Here is a 19,667-nt window from a genome sequence, read left to right on the forward strand (position 1 = left end):
GAGGCTTCACATATGGGTGCCTGTTCTCTCCACGTGGGTATGCATGCGTACAACCTCCCCTGCATGCCACTTAGGTCACAGCTGGGCTTTCTTTAGAGATACTTGGTTTTCCCCATTTCTACCAGACACGTTTAGGGGTGTGAAAGTGCAAGTACATCAAGGGTGGTAGTTATAGAGATGCATCTACTTTCTACGAAACAGGCCTCTTCTCCTGATCACAATTTGCATGACTGAGGCCTGAGATGCATGAACACTTTTTCCATCAAATGTATTAAGTAGTTGCCACTTAATCTGCTCATATTTGGAATTCCGTATTTACTGGGTAAAATGAGAGAATTTCAGTAGACTATTGACTGCTTGCGATTTACCAGGAAAATGGTTTTCCCCAAAAGACTATTTTTTAAGAACATTCATAAGACATCATGGAAAAAGCCAGAGAACTAGAAAAGCTGCATCACTGATTCTTCTAGGTTTTTTGTGGGTTTCTTTTAACCTTCTAGGGGAAAATTGGGACACAGAGAAATTATCTATCACCTCAATGTTAGTCGTTCTTTAAAATTTTTTTTCTGCTTCTTTCACCATGACTGTATTTCTGGACCAAATTAAGAAAGGGGCACAAACGTATGCAAATATACATTCCTGAGAACACAATGCTGCAGATCCTAAAGATTCTAAGAGCCTGTTCCCTGGACTGAGACACCTGTGTAGACTTGTGCAGTGTGAGTTAGTCAGAAACTCGGGGAGTTGCCTGTGACCTGAAGGACCATCCATGTAACCGGTCTTTCTTAGATAAGCGGTCGAAGCAAATAAAACTATGTCTGTACTTTCCTTCTACCGTGTTTCCCCGAAAATAAGACCGGGTCTTATATTAAGTTTTGCTCCAAAAGACGCATCAGGGCTTATGTTCAGGGGATGTCATGCTGAAAAATCATGCTAGGGCTTATTTTCCGGTTAGGTCTTATTTTTGGGGGAAACACGGTAGGTCGTTCTCACCTCCGTCCACTGTGCACCGATAAACGCCCCCTTCTTTGCCCTCCTCCACCGCCGAGGTGCTGCAGTGTGTTCCTGCCGAAAACATACCTGTGTCCCCATGGACATAGGGCCTGATGTAAGCTTCTCACCACAACTGACAAGGCCATGCAGGGGGACCATGCGGCTTTCGTCCTCCCACGCCCCAGCCCCTAATTCCAGTAACACTGAGGGACATTCCTGAAGCCTTAGACCAGGGGAGTCCAAACTGCAGCCCGTGGGCCAACTGCGGCCGGCAATCCATTTTTAACTGGCCCGCAGCAAATTCCAAAAATATATTTAGTTTACTTAAATAAACCAGGTGAGGCAATACATACTTCACCTCGAGTGAGTGGCCCAGCTGTTTGTGTATTTTACCGCATATGGCCCTTGGTGAAAAACGTTGAAAAAAGTTTGGACACCCCTGCCTTAGACTCTTTCCCCTCTCCCTTTGCCCATCCTCATCCCAACTTGGACCTACCCTTTGCATCAGCCAGGGCATCTGGCCCCCAGAACACCCTCCCAGACCCCAATGTCACCCACCCCCAGACTGGGCTAGGAGCTGTTCCCGAAGCACACAGGGTTGACCTCTGTGGTGAGCTTTTCCTGGCAGGCGCTGCCTGTACCGCCCCCTGTGCCCCCCAACCTCCGCCACTATTGCTCTCAATGAATAGTGTATATAGGGAGCCTCAATATTTGATAACTGTTCCCTGAAACCAAGGAAATGGAGTCAAACAACTCTGACAATAGTTAACACTGAAATTAGTGCTTGCGATTATTTTTTAAACTCGGCAACAAGCAATTCTGAACATTTGCTGATGATAATGTATCATTTTTGAGTCCCTACCATGTTAAGTACTGAAAGACGTTATTGCTGATCTCACTTTGCCTCAAACCAGAAAGGCACATCAACACTCATTTTGGAGATAATGCCACTGAGGCCCTGAGGTTAAGGAACCTGCCCAAGGTCACGGGGTCAGTTAGTGGTTCTTCGCCTCAAAAGCTGCAGACTCTAGAGCCTCGAATCTTCTCTTCGAACTCTGGGTTCCCAGGGTGGAACTGGGGGCTCCAGGGCCTGTGAGCTCAGAACTATTTTCATAATGACACTGAGACGTCACTTGCCTTTCACTCTCATTCTCTCCCAGTGTAAGTGGCCTCATCACGCCTTGCAAGCGGACTGTATGCAGAAGCAGGTGTTAGAATCCAACATTTGAGAAAATATAAAACAATGCCAGTAATTTTTTGTTTTGGAAAAGTTATTTTTCATTTAAAAATATTGTTTATATTCTCACAAAATGGTTTATTATTTTTAAGTGACTAATGAAAAAATATTTCAAACTGTCCTCAGTTTAAATTTTAAGACAGCAAATACCAACACACATAACCCACATAAATAAAGGATCTCTGGAGTCCTCGATAATTTTTAAGAGTGTAAAGATGAAAAGTTTGGGAACCACTGTCCTAATTGGCTACTGAAAAGAAATGGAAGCCAGGATTTTTTCTTTCCCTGTAAATTTTATCAAATCATCAGCACAGTACAGTCTAGAGCTGCCATTAAACGGAATGTCCACACGCAATGAACACTGTGGTCCGATGACCGCTGACCCTTCTGTCCTAATGTTTTCCTTTGTTGACTCTTCGATATAAAGTTTATCTTTTTTTTTATAATTTATTTTTTAAATTTATTGGGGTGACAATTGTTAGTAAGGTTAAGTTTATCTTTAAACATACGTAAATGTGTTACATAAGATCCAAAATATCTTCAGAACCCATGAAACATTTTAAAAACTTAACTTCTATTTTTTAAAAGTGAAAAACTCAACATAAAAAAGGAAACAAGCCTATCTGAATGTGATACTTCAGCAAACTACATCCGTATTTCAACCTGATCTGGGAGTTTCCGTGATACACAACATGGTTTTGAACCACCGTTCTAACCTATATGAAATACAAAATAATTTCAGTAGTTCTAAAGCAAAACACAGTTAGACAGAGGTACTTGCTGGAGTGGAATGTGAGCCGCTCACAGGGAGAGGCTGCAGGGCTCCGCGGCAGCACTCTGACTTCCCCGCATCATTCTGCTCATCACAACCAGCAACATGGGCTAAGAGGGGGGTGATACTTGCACAAATCAATATATTTCATAATATTTAACCTATTTCTTAAAAAGAAAAGTAATTTTACATTGTATTTACATGTGAAACGACATAATTATAAGGTGAGGCTGGCAGTGAAGATCAGAAGCTAAACCTAGAGGAGAATTACCTACCATACGCGACACAGCACAGGCTGGACATTACCCCAGGCACGCGGTGTCTACTGCCCCATGTGATCGCAACACCCTTTGGGATGGGTACTGTTTTTCCTGTTTTACTGATGGAGAATCTGACAGTCAGAGCGGTTAAGTGCACCGCCTAAGGCCTCCAGGCTAGTAAGTACTAGTGCTGGGATTCAAACACTTTTCTGACTTTAAAGTCTAGGCTCTTCCCAACACTTTACACCTCCCCAGTATTATTTTCAGAACTGAGTGCTTCAAAAATCTGAAGAGGATGCAAAGCTAAGTAGAAATAAGAAAGCAAATGCCATGAGCAAAATTTTTAAAAATGCAATTGAACTTATGTAATGAAAATACTTCACACGTACTTGTTTACGCCCCTTATCCAGTTCCAAGTTTTGTCTATAATGGCACATTCGAGAAGTTGGAGCTGGAGGAAAAGGCAAATTATACCTGGCGCCCCCCAGAGTCTAACGATGGCACAGCACACACATGGACCCTCCCGCGTTCAGTGACCCAAATGTCACATACTCCTCAAACTCGTCCTCTGAAATGCCCACTGAGACATTTGTACCCTTAAAAGGAGGAGATGGGCACTTCCCATCCAGGATCAGATCATAAGCCAGGATGTCTCCCGCAAACTGTGCTCGCCCTCCAGTGAAGAGAGAAGATGCTGGGACGAGGACGAGTCGGAGAAGCACTACTCTGAAAAGACACCTTACTTCCGTAAGAAGAAACCTTCCAAGGACCAAGAAAAGAATAATTCCTGGAAAGGAAGTCACACTCATTTCTGCTTTAGAAACGCCCAGGTCACACTCATTTCTGCCTTAGAAACGCTCGGGGAGAGCACGTTTGGTCAATTCTGAAGGGCATTTTGCCTTGAAGTTGAAATAACGGAAAACAAACTAACTAGCTCTGATATTCTCCGTTCATTCCTTCCCTTGTTTTCCCCAGGCCCTCTGTTCCCAGCATCGTGTCAGACAGCCTTTCTCGCCTCCCCTTTCCCGCTGTTCAGGAAACACGGGGCCCAGAAGTCCTCTCCCTGGGCAGCAGGTTAGGCTCCGGAGGAGACAGGAAGCAGCTTCCTCCAGAGCAGGTCGGCAGCTGAGGCTCCCGCTGATCTCAGGGCTCCCCCTGAACCTCCAAGGGTGCCAGCCCTCTGAGGGCAGCTTCCCCCAAACCCCATGAGTCCCGTGTCCTGTGGTCCTGTGGTCCCCAGAAGACCTGCCTAACCTCCCCTTCCCCAGGCCCCCCAAAGCTGAAGCTTCTGAGTCTCTGTTCTACATGCCTCTCCAACCAAGATGCCCCAAACAGCGCTGTTTCCTGACCAAACCCTTTTACTTTCCCATTGCTTTAGTGCCTTCTGTCCCCACACCCCGATTCCCAGTCCAAACTGTCCTCACTGCCTGCACCACAGACTCACAATTCATCGTCTGGGTCCCCAGCCATCCTGAGGACTGTTTCACTGGCTCCCCATTCTTTGAAACTCGTCCAAATTCTTCAAAACAGAACACAAGACCTCTACCACCTGGCCCTGCCCTGCAGCATGCTTGACCACCAACCACCCCCCAACCTGAAATGTCATCCTCAGAGCACTCTCCATGGCAAGTCCCAGCCAAATTCCAAGCACCCTCATCCACAGGTGCTCCCTCTCTCTGGACACCTGTCCTATACCATGCTGGGTCTTTTACTATGCTTTGTATTTTCACCTATTGGTCATGTTTCCCCAAACTCAGTATAATTTCATTAAGAATAAGTTTTGTGCCTTACGGCTCTAAAATCACTTACTGTGCCATCCAAACTCAGAGTTTCAATCACAGTGGAAGATCAATACATATTTTTGAACAGCACTCGGAATAATCTATACACATAGGTATTATTTTCCTAGACCCAGGGCAAAAATATCAACATTTGTAAGGGAAAGATGTCTTTGTGAATACTAGAGCTTAACACTTAACTCAGTTTGCTTATAAATTCTGTCGGGTAACAAAAATCTCAGCTTACAAAGACTCTTGTTTCAGTGCTAGGAACCCAAATCCCTTAGAGACCAAGCACTTTCTGTGGATTATTGTTTACTGTGATTTTCTACAGTTTACAATTTAGTTCACACTAGCATTCAACAGTTGGTCAAATGGTATTACAAAGAAACACATTTTGCAGCTTCCTAAGGGAAAAAAATATATAATTTTCTAAAAGAGGTGGGAGGGGCTACCACAAACATATAAAACTGCAGTTTTATGTATATTTTTAAAACAGAGAGAAGTAGAAAGACTAGAAGAAGAACGAGAGGGGAACAAACATTTGCTCTGAGTCCACTGTCCATCTCCCTGCAAGCAGGGACAGCAGAGCTCCTTGCAGGGACCCGGGCTTCGTCACCTCCCCGTCCTTAGCACCTGGCACAATTCCTAGAACAGGAGGACTCAAGACTTTTTAAACGAGTGGATAAATGCCTAAACCAATTAGTAAGAGAGTAAATAAAGGGAGTAATAGTAAAAAATGCGATTCTGGGGCAGCTTAACAAGATAAAAAAATTAAGGGTTTCATAATGAAAACGCTTTTCATGAAGTTTAAAGGAAAATTCTATTCGTTGAGTTCAGCGAGTTACATTTTATACCGCGCGGCAGGCAGGCAGGCTCGGCGCTCCCTTACCTGAGGCACAGGCACTTTCTGCGGGGTGTTCTGGGGTGATGGGTGGAGCTGTGCCCAAGGCTGGTGATGCGGGTGTGGGGGTGAAGACTGGTGGTGCAGGCCCGGGTGGGGCTGCATCGGAGGACAGGTTGGCAACTGCTGGAAAGATGGCTGCTGACCAGGATGCTGCTGGCCAGGTAGCAGCCGGTCCTGGATTGCTTGTGGATCGGCAAGGCCAACACCAGGACAACCATTTGGTCTCATGTGCCCGGCCAGCTCCCTCGGTGCGGAGGACATGCCCATAAACGGGCGAGACTGCTGCATGTTTCTGGGGCCCATATTCCTCTGTCCAATTCCCATGGCACCAGGGGGCTGGTGAGACGGCTGAGGGTGGGGCATATTTGGATAACTGCCAACTTCCATTGGTATCCCAGCACTTCCGGGCCTGACTTGCGGAGGAGGAGTACCTGCTGGGTTACTCATTGCTTTCATGGGTGACATGGGAGGTGGAGAGGCGTACGTTCCCTGAGGCTGTGAAGGATGCATAGTTTGCGTGTTCATTTGGTTAAGTGAGCCGCTGGGGTGGATGGGCTGCTGGTGCATTAGTCCTTGACCACTGTTTGATGGGAATCCTACAGCATTGGGGTATCTGGGTACGGACTGATTCATTGGAGTATTATTTGTAAGGCCTAAATTTTGATTCATCCCTGTATTGTTAACTAATCCCTGATTTAGGTTACTGTAAGGATATCGAGAATACTGCCCTGAGTTGTTTATAGTAGGTGAGGGGACTGTCTGGCTCCGAGAACTAAAGTTAAGGGTTTGTGGCCTAACAGCCCCTTGCTGAGGAGGATTAGGGGAGAATCTAGGACTGTGGGCGACGGATTCTCCATGGAGAGCAGTAGGGGGGTGGTGGTGGAACTGCTGCACTGAGTGGCGCAGGGAAGGTGCCATGCTGGGGCTCTGCTGGGGCACGTGGGACAAGTGGCCGGGTCCTGAGCTGGCGATAAAAGGGTTTCCCTGATTGAGGCCCTCTTGACCTTGGGAAAACTGGCTCATCCTCTGCTGTGGCTGACCGTGCTGCTGCATGGAGAAGTCCCCACGTGCCATATAGCTGCCCATGGGCTGCAGGTGCTGAGGGTGGCCCTGTGCGGGGGGCCCCGACGGCGCCGGCTGTGGCTGCTGCGGCGGCGGCTGGTAGGGGGCTCGGGTCTGGTCCGGTACCTGCACAGCCCGCGGGCCCCACATGGAGCCACTGTCCACAAAAGACTGCCCGTGCCTTTCATTCTGCATGCCAGGGTACACCCCCATCTGAGCGCCGCCACTGCCACCGTGCGGGACCTGAGGAACGGGAGGGGTGTGGTACTGCGAGTGGGGGGACGCAAGCCCGTTCCCGGGGGCGCTGCTCAGCATCCTGTTCGGCTGATCCAGCAGGTGCATCTTCTGTTGCTCGTACTGATTATAGTGATCGAAGTGGGTCAGCTTCGCTTGGCTCTGATTAGTGGGGGGGTGATGAAGGGCTGGCTGTAGAGAGGCAAAGCCCTGGTCTAGCGGCATTTGCTGCCCCATGGGGTTCACTGGATTTTCAGGGTAACCACATTCTCCAAGGCCTTCGAGGCCTTCACTGAAAATATTCCCGTCCTCGCCAAAAAGACTCATCATTCCTGGGTCCGCCATCTTCTTCCAACACACGGCTCCTCCAGACCACAGCTCAGGAGCCTGTCTGTGCTTCACTTCACTGAGGTGTCTGTCCTCCAAGCCTGTAATCCTTAACTAATCTTCTTCATGTCATTCCATATTTCTTTAATTCTCCTGGACCCTGCAGTGTCAGGCCAAGTCTGGATGTAGGTCCTGGAAGGGAGCGGGAGGCAGGGAGGAGGAAGGAAGAAAACAAAGAATTAGGAACAAATGACAAAAACTGCCAGCATTTTACGCATGTGAATTTGGTGTCCATCAACAATACTAATCTAGCCCCCTCGCTGAGCTGTATTTTATAAATCTAGTTTACGTTAAGAGAAACTCATTAGCTTCTACCAGGAGCATTATTATGATCGGTTACTTAGAAAGCAAGCAAAACACTAACCTTAACCTTAAATTAATCCATTCACTACACTTCCTAGCGTTCCATTCTTGGATGGAACAGAACAAAAGAACACAACATGAGGCGGCAGCAGCTGCCACAGCAGGCAAGCAGATGCACGAATATAGCCAAGCAGCCCATCTGCTGAACTAAAGCCCTGGAAATGCTCTGGTTACCAACGGCCCGCCCTTCACCTTATTCCCCTGAGCTGCGTAATCAGATGAGCAGCCGCAGCACCGAGGGCTGTGAAAAGCTCAACTTAGTTAAACTGACGAGAGGATTAGACAAATACCAAAATCAGTCATTCCGTACAAATTAGATATTTACAGCCCGCATACAACTATGTGACAGCAACAGAGGCATCAAATGAAAAAAGTGTCCGTAAGCATGTTGGAAAGCAAGTTTGCGAAGAGCATAATAAATTCATAATTTCATTATGTTAAATGGCAGGAATATACAAGATTCAGACAGGACAAGAATAAAAGCCTTCATTCTTCAGAGGACCGATTTCACTCGTGGCTCTGGGCCCACCACGTCCCAGCCGGCACTCCCGGCAGAGGAAGTCCAATAACAGGTTCATTCCTCACCCACAGGCACTGGGCCCTGGCGAGGCACCAGGCGCCCACGTGACCACTCCGACAGGCCTCAGCTAGATGGGCAGCTTCTAGACGACGACCATTCCCATCCAGAGAAACAGAAAACTTTCCCCAAAACTGGACAAAACTGAAAATTATGTCAATAGAATAAAGTTCAAAATATCCATGCAGCCCTCACCCTCATCTTAACCTCTTTTGGGATAAGGCAGGACATAGCAGATAGGGGGGAGGCGGGCGTGCACGTCCTGTGTCAGCACCACACATTACACACTATCTGATGTCCCCCATTTTAGTCACAGTTCCTAGTAGATTTTGTGTCTGATAAAAACAACTGATTTAAAGAATGTTTCAACAAGCAAAACAGGAAAAGTATTTTTGCTGAATGCTAATTAAATCAACAACCTAATAAAGAACTAATTCACATAGGAAAAATGTCTGAAATCTTAAACATCTTTGGAATTTAACTCATTTTTTTGCCGCTTCATGAGCACATTGAGCATTGTGTGATACTGCTCTACTTGAAACAACAATGTCTTGTGAAAGAATTTCCAAAGTGATGTTACGAACAGGCTCTGTCATCGATTCCACCGAAACGCTTCTCCAATCATGGGGATGGACAACAGGCCCCCCAACGCCGCTGAGAACTTACCAATAAGACAGCTAGAAAAACTCAGTTTCTGCCTGCCCTCTTCTAACGTATTCCTAACAAGGGGAGAATTTTGCTTACAGAAAATGTAAACAACAATCCTGTTTGCTGTCAGAACTACAGACATAGTACCTGAGGAGGTCTCTAGGTCTGTAGTTTTCAGGTGACAGCTGTCAGCAAAAGTCAAAGGTCTCCTCACTCCGCCACTAACTGCCATGAATTTTCTGATCTACTTTCTCCAAAAACAGAGGTCAGATGGGTGAAAATCAGAAGAGCACGAATGCCATTTTATTTACCGACACGCTGCTTTACAACACAACTACTTTTCAATCCAAAAGAAAGGGAAGTGGAAATCTCCAGTGCCAAATAAAACAAATATTTATAAATTGAATTTACTCCTAAAGAGCTTAAGCAGTCAGTTTTCATTTATTCAAGGTTCATTCTAGCTTTCAAGGAAATAAAATACGGGAATGGACTTGATGATAGCTTAAACTAGCCGTGCAGACTAACCACTTACCAAAATAACCTTTCCAATTAGCTTAAGGAAGGTAATGTCTACTTGTGTGTCCTCGATGGCCTTGTTTTATAGGATAACGGCTGCATCCTCCAGGGTCGACCACGTGACACTGGAGGAAACACAACCGACTGGATGGGGCTGTCGCCCAGCTCAGGAGGAAAGGCGTTGAGAGACAGAGCACGGCTGGTGTGCTGAGCCCGGGCGGAGGCACAGCCAGCCTGCTTCCAATTTCCACCAGCTGAAGGCTGAGCAGAAGGGGGCACAGAACCTGCCTACAGGTATGGGACGGGAAACACAGAACACTCACGGAGAGTAACCCGATCTGCCACGTGGGGTTCCAGTTCCCTACTCCCTCCCACTGACAGTCCATTTCCCAGTGGCAAGAAAAACAACAGCATTACCTGGCATCAAGTAAACAAGTCGCCCACCACCTTTAGGTGAGCTCTGGCAGGGAGGTTCAAAACCATGGCTTTAGTCTGTCATTAGTGACCGCCCACGCCGGCTCAGACAGCCACCACCACCTTCCTGCCCCTTTTCTGACCTCAAGACTCGGCTGGTGGCTATGCTAGGAATCCATCTGGTAGCTGGATTTCATATTTCTCATTTGAGCTAATCTAATTAATTTATTTTGGTCTTTTTTAATTTGATCAAGACCATTTGAATACCCACGTTCCCAAGTCACAGCTGCAACATATAATTTCGTTTCTATCAAAGATACTCATTTAAAACATCCTTTCTAAACGTTGCTCCCTTCTTTACACTCAATATCTACATTTCTATGTCTAGATCAGAGCTGTTCAATGAGCTGACAAATCAGAACCACATAATTTTAAATTTTCTAGTAGCCACATTTAAAAAGTAACCCAAGAGTGAAATTTATTTAAACAAATTTAACCCAATATATGAAAAATATTATCACTTCAACATGCACTCAATATTAAAAAATGAATGAGATAGTTTACATTTTTTGGTACTGAGTCTCTGAAACCCAGTATGTATTTCACACCTACAGCATATCTCAATTCATACTGGCCACATTTCAAGTCAAAAATGTGCACAGTGGCTGTGATAATGAACAGTATATAGATTATTAAAAAGAAGAAACGGAAATACAAATTTTCAGTGTTATCGAATAATTCTCATAATCATCACTGAGGTAAATAAATAAAAATCCAGTTAAACCTCAAATCACATTTTTTTATTCAAAAATATATTTACTGAAGACCTACTATGATCCAGGCATTGGTCTAGTTGCTAGAGATACATCTCTGAATGAAAACAAACAAAATTCTCTCCTGTCTTCATGTAGCTTACACTCATCTGTAAGTGATGAACCTCTTAAATAAGAATTAAGTTTCGGGGGTTACATTATAAAAATCAGGATGCATTTTACAAAATATTTCTTGGAAATTCATGATGGCAAGTGTTTTAACTATGTGTGATATTATATAGCATAAACAGTACAGATACACATATGAAGACACAGCAATTTAAGTCTCTGCTCTGTGCCCTACTGGCAAGTATTTTCTAAGACAAAGGCAGTTTATAAGGTACCTGTGTTTGGGGGGTGAGGAGGGGACACAATGAAACAGCTCAGCCAACAGAACCACCAACACTACAGACACGCGCTGAGAAACCAATTATGAACATCTCAGAGCTGGCAAGCACTTCGAAGACCTTCTAATCCAAACCCCTCTTCATTTAACAGGTGGAAAAAACCCCTTTATAGGCTGAGAGGAGTAAATATCTTCCACAAAATATTTTAATGAACAATTTCCAAAGATGACAGAGAACTGCATAGATGGAGATGGCCGTTTACTAGGGAGGGCAGCATATTAAGGGTCCAAATCAGGTATGTTTTACTCGAGATAAGTCACTAAAACAATTACTGAGACCAGCAAATAGAAGAGTTTCCTTTCAAACAAAAATTTTTTTATTTATACTATCTATAACTTTTAGCACACTGAAGCTACCGGTTAATTTTATTGGAAATAAGCAGGATAAAAAATAGGCAGATCTACAAAACAAGTCAACAGCACATAGAGACTGGGGGATAAAAGCAAAGGGTGTACAACAAACCAAGATGAAATAAACAAATTACATAAAGGTATTAATATTCTGCAGGAAATTTCTGACCTCCCACAACTTGCGCAGACAATCCCTAACTGCTGTGTGCTTCTCAGAGCAGGATGGCACTTGTGTAGCCATGTTTTAATTTGGTACCACAGTGACGGGGAAAGCAAGGAAGGAAACAGGTGAATACAAAACCTTTCATGTGTAAAGTATTTCTTTCCTATGTAGCTCAACCACTTTTTATCCATTGTGTAAGCAGAATGCCATCCAAAGGAGACTTTTTTCACAAGCATACAGCACGTGGGCAAGCGCGAAGCAAAAGGACAACCGCCTTGAAGGCTGAGGGCTATTTTAGTGGTTCTATAGCTTGGTTCGTACTTGTTCTCTTTAAATTTCTCTCCTCTGCCTCCAAAGAAGCTGGAGTGCAGAACGTAACCGTGACAGCGAGGCTTGGGAGTCGGGGAAGCATTTACACAGGAGTGTCCAGCCGCTGGAAAGACGCACATCAGCAACCTCAGCACAGGCCGTGAAGACATCGCTCAGCCACCAATGGTACAAATCGTATGGGGGAGAGGGTCCACGAGCTGCTTAAAGGTGAATACACAGAAGACGAAGGGCTCAGCACTGCTGGCTTCTACAAGTCCTTTCAGCAAGATGGTGCAGCCTGTGGAGGGCGATCCCCACCAACGGCCCCCAACAGCCGCCTGGGAAAGAGGACAATCTGGCCAGGCCAAAGCTTGCCGTGGGGAAAGGCATCGATCCGAGGGGACAGTGACCCGGATAAAGAATCAACAAATGCCTCCAAGTAACCAACTCATCGTAAATCAGCTCCAGATTTGCCTCCGTGACCAAACGATGCCCTTCGCGAACCTTGGACAAGACCGCACTTTCTTCCCCAGGAGTATGTACGGGTGGTGCCGATTCGCTATGGCTGTGCTGTTCCACACAGCAGCCGCTAGCCACATGTTGCTATTTAAGTTAATTAAAACTAAATAAAATTTAAAATTCAGTTGCTCAATTGCACGAGCTACACTTCAAGTGCTCAACAGCCACACATATGTGGCTGGCGGCTACTGTGCATATGTGGAACATTTCCATCACTGCAGAAAACTCTATAGATAGCTGTGCTACATAGTTCTTCTTAGAGGGAACATTTTTAGACAAAGACCATTTCAAATAGTAGCAATTCTCTTTGATGGATGAAAAATATTTTCCCCTGCTATTCCTGGTATTCTTTCAAAGGTCTATACACCCCAATGATGCTTTCTTGCCGTACACCACACTTTGTTAACTATATTTTTTCTACTTATAATTTTTTTTCCTTTCTGTATCATCTCCCAACATATATTTCTATTTCTTTTTTTTTTTTAGAGAATTTTTATGAATTTATTAAAGCCAAACTGATGTCATATGCCAGGGAGCAAGATCTCAAATGCTGCCTCTATTTCTTAATAAATACATTTTCCTATGTTGGAAATGGTTCTGAACTATACAAAATTCAAGTACTTAAAAATAATTAATTTCAAATCCTTTTCACTTATACTTGCCATATTACCATTGCCCGTTAATAAAGTATTTGCAGGCTTAGTTTCTAGAACTAAAAATCTACATACCATGTTTCCCCGAAAATAAGACCTAGCCGGACCATCAGCTCTAATGTGTCTTTTGGAGCAAAAATTAATGTAAGACCCGGTCTTATTTTAATATAAGACCAGGTATAATATAATGTAATGTAATGTAATATAATATAATATAACACAACACAACACAACACAACACAACACAATACAATACTGGGTCTTATATTAATTTTTGCTCCAAAAGACGCATTAGAGCTGATGGTCCAGTAGGTCTTATTTTCAGGGAAACGCAGTAGCTACAGTAAGGCCACTATTTTTCGTAGTGGCTTTGTGCCTTATTTTCATTCACTATTTTATTGGAGGAAAAAGATTTAGAAAGAACAAAACGGGTGTGAAGTCCTTCAGAAGGTCTCTATGTTAGTCCAACGACCATATGAAAACATAACAATTGCATTTATGCTTACCTTCCATTTGTATCACTAGGTAACCTCCAATGTGCTGATTTTAATTGACGAGATATATATTTTTAATAGGGAAAGCTCCAGCCGGAATGGATGATGTATAAAGTAATGCTGTGCCTTTTGTCAGCATTCCCCATGGCAGCTAATACTACGCCATCTACCCCTCTGACCCTGCTAAAAGATGAAAAATCACCCTGAATCCTTCCCATCATTCAGTCATTTAAAATATATGCAACGTGGGGCGGCCGGTTAGCTCAGTTGGTTAGAGCACAGTGCTGTTAACAGCAAGGTTGCTGGTTCGATCCCCACATAGGCCACTGTGACCTGCGCCCTCCACAACTAGATTGAAACAACTACTTGATTTGGAGCTGATGGGTCCTGGAAAAACACACTTAAAATAAATGAAAATTTTAAAAAAATATATGCAATGAGTGCCTACTCTGCACGAAGCATTTAGCAGACACTGGGTATAGAAAGTTGAACAAAACAAACGTGGCCCCTGTTCTGTGCACCCTGCTGTTCTAATAAATGCCCCGCAGATATCCTGCATGGTCAGCCCATCCACCAACCTCTAATTCTACCTCCCAACTATCTCACAAGTCTACCTCCTCCTCTTGATTCGTACTATCCCTGATGAAGTCAGGCCTCCATGGTTTAGTGAGGACAAAACATTACGGGCTGGCTGGCTTGCCCAAGTGTGCTCTCACTACACTCACACAGCTGACTGGAAGCTCTTCTAAAACACAAAATGCACCATGTCTCCCCCCTGATTAAAATCCTTAAAGGAACTGCCATAGCCTTCAGGATCAAGTCCACGTGCTCTAGCACGGTGGAAGGCACTTCCCTCGCCCCGTCAACCGCAAACACTCAAATGCCCAGGCTATATCTGTCAACTGACAACCATCCATTCACTTCCTCACTCCTTTGCCTCCACACCTGCCTCCTTACCCCCTCACTGTGCAGTCTGGCCTCTTTCTCATCTCAGTATCTTTGTTACCACCCACCCAGGAAAGCTTCCTGACCCTCAGCCCTCCCTAGGATTTCCACTGCACCAGGGGCAGGAGCTATAAAACCAAGCACACAACTGCCGTCCTTGTTTGTTTATCTGCCTCTCTCCCTGCAGACCAGAGCCTTGCCACTTGCAGGAGGTCCTGGGAACACTGGCACCCTAGGAGCTAGTGAGAGATGCAGAATCTGGGGCCTACACCGGACCTAATCCAGAATCTGCATTTTATTAACAAGGTCCCAGTGATTCCCGCACATGTGACAGTCTGGGAGTCCTGCTCTCAGACTCTGAGCTCCTCTTGTGCGATGGCTCCAACGGCTCCTCAATTAATGTGAGAATAAATAAACACAAAATAACTCATCCTAAAGAATTACTAAGCAAGTAATGCAAAGATATGCCATCTTCCGTTTAAGAAAAGAAAGTCTTGGCATTCATGACTGACAAAGAAGCAATACTGATATCACCCAAACAATCATGAATAACCCTTACTGACATTTTCATTTGTAATGGTTTACAGGGAATGGACATCTAGAAGTGGTTTAATTTGAAAGATATTTCCATCTGCTTGCCAATCATTTTTGCAAGACAAAAAAAATGCAGTTAACATTAATACCTAATGCTTACATAACACAGTATTTCACAGGTTTCTTGCAGAATTCTTTCAGTTATTTCTACATAACTTTGTCTGAATATTCTGAGCTGCCTTTCAGATAATGAGTCTTTTCTACAAAAGAGTGCAGGGGCTAATATATTTTCTTTCAAGGCAACTAAGGAAACAGCACTCAGCTAATAGTTATACTAAGTGCATGGCCACAGCACTAATTTTTTTTTCTAAATTGGTCAAAAGGTACATATTGTCCTATAGATAATGTGTGCCACTGAAGCAGAAGAATCATGGAAATCAATGTCCTTTAGAGAACAACCTTTATACCCTGCAATTCAACACTGAACTATCACTCCCTGAAACTGACTCCTCCTTCAAAGACGTCACCCATGGAGACGACGGCCAGCTCTGCTGGCCTGCTTGTCCCACCACAGATAGTAGGAAAATGCATCCAGGTGACCTTTCCATTCACAACTTAGTGTGGCAATAGACCGGTACCATTCTAACAACACTGAAAGTAACCAACGCTCTATGGCAGACGAGAAACGAGGATAAGACTTACAGTGTATCTATATATGTAAATAAGATATGTATCTACGTAAGATATGTGAATCTATCCCTTATCTTTTCACTGCTATCCTAGTTAATTTTATTATAGACGAGGGGGGAAGCAAATAAAGCCAACTCCAGAAAGAAGTAAATGGAAATTTTCTTAGTGTCATTTACTTGGGATAGGGAAAAATTAAACCTCAGAAAGGTATTTCAACCCACTTGGCAAGGATGTTTATAGTACAGACTAATAGAAGAGTAATATAAATTTTACAAAATTTGGCAATCACTAGTGTATCTTGCTTAATATTGTAAAATATCCTGGGATAGTTTAAACAAACAAAACTTGATTGCTCTATAATGGCAAACGACGCCACGTGTTTACTGGTCTAATTTTTACAAATCGCCGTTTGAAAACTTACCTTCCCACTCATCTAGACCTATTTCAAGCTACTGACCTCACACACACACAAAACACCTGGGTGATGTCAAACCTACAAGAAGTGAAAGAAGGACAGGAGGGCAGAAGGAGCTGCCAGGGACACCCTGGCGACCACAGGTGCCTGTAAAGCTGCCCCCAGACCACAGGAGGGTGGCCCGGTGGGGCAGGACCGACAGGCTGAGGGGCGGAGAATGGCACACAGCCAACTGCGCTTGTAAGAGCCATATTTTTTGTACCCTTACTATAGTTGTCACTGGTTAACTAACGGATCTGGGAACTTCCGACACTCTTTTGTATTTTAAAAGTTTCTGGAAAGCTGAAAAGGGGATCTTGTCTCACATGCCGCAAGAGTTTAAAACTGTACCCAGTTCTGCCTGGTTTGAAACGCAAGGAGAGAAAGGGTATGGTTAAACAGTCTTCTCTGACATACACTACCAACGTTCTTTTCCTTAAAGGAAAAAAGAAACAAACCTGCGGCAACACTGCAGCTGAAAATAATTAATCTATTTTCTCCGCTACAGCAGAGCACATGTGATGCGAAGGGAGGCTGATCCATCATGAATAAACCTGAGCACAGAGACAGGCGACGTGTCATAGGACACCAAGGGCAGAGGTCACACAGTAACCTCTAACAGTTTCCTAAGGGAAATACACAGGATTATCAAAATTCAAATATTCATCAGGGAAGAAAGCCATCTAAAAGTGGAATACAACTGTAAAGGAGGATTGAGGGGGTCTTTGGAAGAATATTAGAGAAAGTATTTTGGAAAACTAGTAGTCTCACAGGTAAATCTACAGGACAAAAAAGGAAGAAAATAAATATAACTGATTCAGTGACTACAGTATTAAATTTCTATTGCAAATAAGTTATATTTGAAAAAGGAAATGGGATTAAGGATAGACTATGTGGCAGAGTAAACAGAATGTAAGGCTAGAAACAGTTCCACATCTATTATTTCACAGTCATTCTGACATAACAAAGTTGGAAACATTTTTTCTATGCCTACACTTATAAACGTCAGTAGGTTCTACAGTGCTACCGTAATCAAAACTATTAACAAAAACTATTATAGCTATTGATAATCAAAACTATCAATTTCATGAAGCTAAATAAGCCTGCTTTACCTTTTAGCCAAACTAAATGTTTTCATTATATTAGAATATGATAAAAGACAAAAGTTTTATCTATAAACCCTATATGTTTAACTTTGTATTTCCCTGCATCCACAGCAAAATTCAGTCCTAAACTGGCCCTCCTCCTCACTACCCAGAAATCTCCTGAACTGCCCTCCCCCAGTTAGCTGTGCACTGTGGAGAAAACTAACTTTATGAAATATCTTTCGGGGCCGGCCCGGTGGCTCAGGCGGTTAGAGCTCCGTGCTCCTAACTCCGAAGGCTGCCAGTTCTATTCCCACATGGGCCAGTGGGCTCTCAACGACAAGGTTGCCAGTTCAATTCCTCGAGTCCCGCAAGGGATGGTGGGCTCCGCCCCCTGCAACTAACAACCACAACTAACAACAGCAACTGGACCTGGAGCTGAGCTGCGCCCTCCACAGCTAAGATTGAAAGGACAACAAACTGACTTGGAAAAAGTCCTGGAAGTACACACTGTTCCCGAATAAAGTCCTGTTCCCTTTCCCAATTAAAAAAAAAAAAATCCTACTAAAGAAAAAGAGAAATATCTTTTATACTATTCTAAGTGTATTAGTTCGCAACCAAAATCTGCTTCAAAAAACACTACAATACATTCTGCAACAGCTTTTTATTATTTTCCTGCACCGCCATACTAGCCTACATCATCGAAAGCTGACTGCAATGAGCTGCTTCACAGATTTCCCCCAACTGGCATTCAACCAGCCACTTCTAACATTCAGCACTTTTTACACGAGTGTACCAGATTCCTCATATTTGGGTATCATTCTAACTTGCAAGTAAACTTTGTATTTCAGTCTGAAAAGGGTCTCTACTTTTGTACTTATACATTTCTCCATTGTATCCATTTTGATCGCAGATTAAGTTCACCGCAGGTAAAGCACGTAAGAGACTGTAACGTAAGAAAAGGCAAAGAGAGAAAATGAGCTACTACCAGGTGCGACATTTGTTTTGCATAATGTGGATGATCAAGATAATTTAAGTCTAATAATGAAGCCTTATAATTGAATTTTGTATTTGATTTAATCCAAGAATGCAGAAAGAGCCAGACACCTACTCAGCTTTAAAGTGCAGTCTACTAAGGCGTCAGATTGCTGCATCCACCCATTTATATGGTTTCAATGAGTTCAACTACCATACATCAGTTGCTAATAAAATTATGATCCAGATAAAGAAGTCTGAATAACTAAGTTTTATCAGTGTTTATAGTATTTGTCATATTATTCCTACACACATTTTTCAAGTTTCTTCCCCATATCTATTGCATCTCTAAACACACCAAATTCTCTACTTCATGCCCATTTCTCAGAGATGATTTGAAAACATTCACAATTTTCCCTACAGAACAATTCTGAAGAATGCAAGTACAGGTTTCTAACTATGCTACTGCGAGTTCAGTGCCACTCAAGACCACTGGCTGTAACAAACATATCTCCAAGTTTCTAAAACCGCCTTCAACATTCTCTGTGTAAATCAAAGGGCCCCGTTAAATAAATTACATCACTGCCAGCACGCCATCTTCCAGACTGCATCTTACACCTAGAAAGAGCAAAAAATATCCTGACAGACCATGCATCTCAAGTTTCTACTTCAAAAACGTATTCACAAGCCCTCTCTGTGCCCTGGTTTGGTCACCTGTCCAGAGCTCGGCGCATCCAAGCTCTGCACCGAGGTCCTGAGCACTGAAACTGTGCCATCCTGAAACAGTGGAAATAAGGTGTTTTCTGGCCACGGTGAAGGTAAACGTTTTTAAACACCATTTGGTACTTGAAATTGTTTAGACCATTTTTATGTAAACAAGTTTTATTAGTTGCATACAAGCTTGGCTGTTCATAGCTTTTAACCTATCAGAATCATGTATAACCTTCTTGCAGTGACTTTAACTTTTGTTACTTTAGAAAGAATTTTTTTCATTTCTCCGCATTTTTCTTTGAATAAATGATGTCCCGTTGAGAGGTTAACTTGCGAATATAGACAGTATTCCATTATTTATTTTATCACGAACCATTTAAATGTTCTCCTACTGTATGAATCTCTGTACCTGTCCCCA

At 43.6% G+C, this 19,667-nt stretch overlaps 1 protein-coding gene across 5 annotated transcripts in view; it reads right to left on the minus strand.

The window, feature by feature from the left end:
• The window catches only part of CHD7 (chromodomain helicase DNA binding protein 7), a 211,760-nt gene that overhangs the window by 122,538 nt on the left and 69,555 nt on the right, over window positions 1-19,667 (minus strand). For all 5 annotated transcript variants that reach the window (XM_074318933.1, XM_019752431.2, XM_019752430.2 and 2 more), the window contains one exon: window positions 5,933-7,762. In XM_074318933.1, coding sequence (XP_074175034.1) covers window positions 5,933-7,588 — 1,656 coding nt within the window. In that variant the 5' untranslated portion in view covers window positions 7,589-7,762. The remainder of the gene's footprint in view (window positions 1-5,932; window positions 7,763-19,667) is intronic.

This window comes from Rhinolophus sinicus, linkage group LG14 (assembly GCF_036562045.2).
Source record: "Rhinolophus sinicus isolate RSC01 linkage group LG14, ASM3656204v1, whole genome shotgun sequence".
NCBI lineage: Eukaryota > Metazoa > Chordata > Mammalia > Chiroptera > Rhinolophidae > Rhinolophus > Rhinolophus sinicus.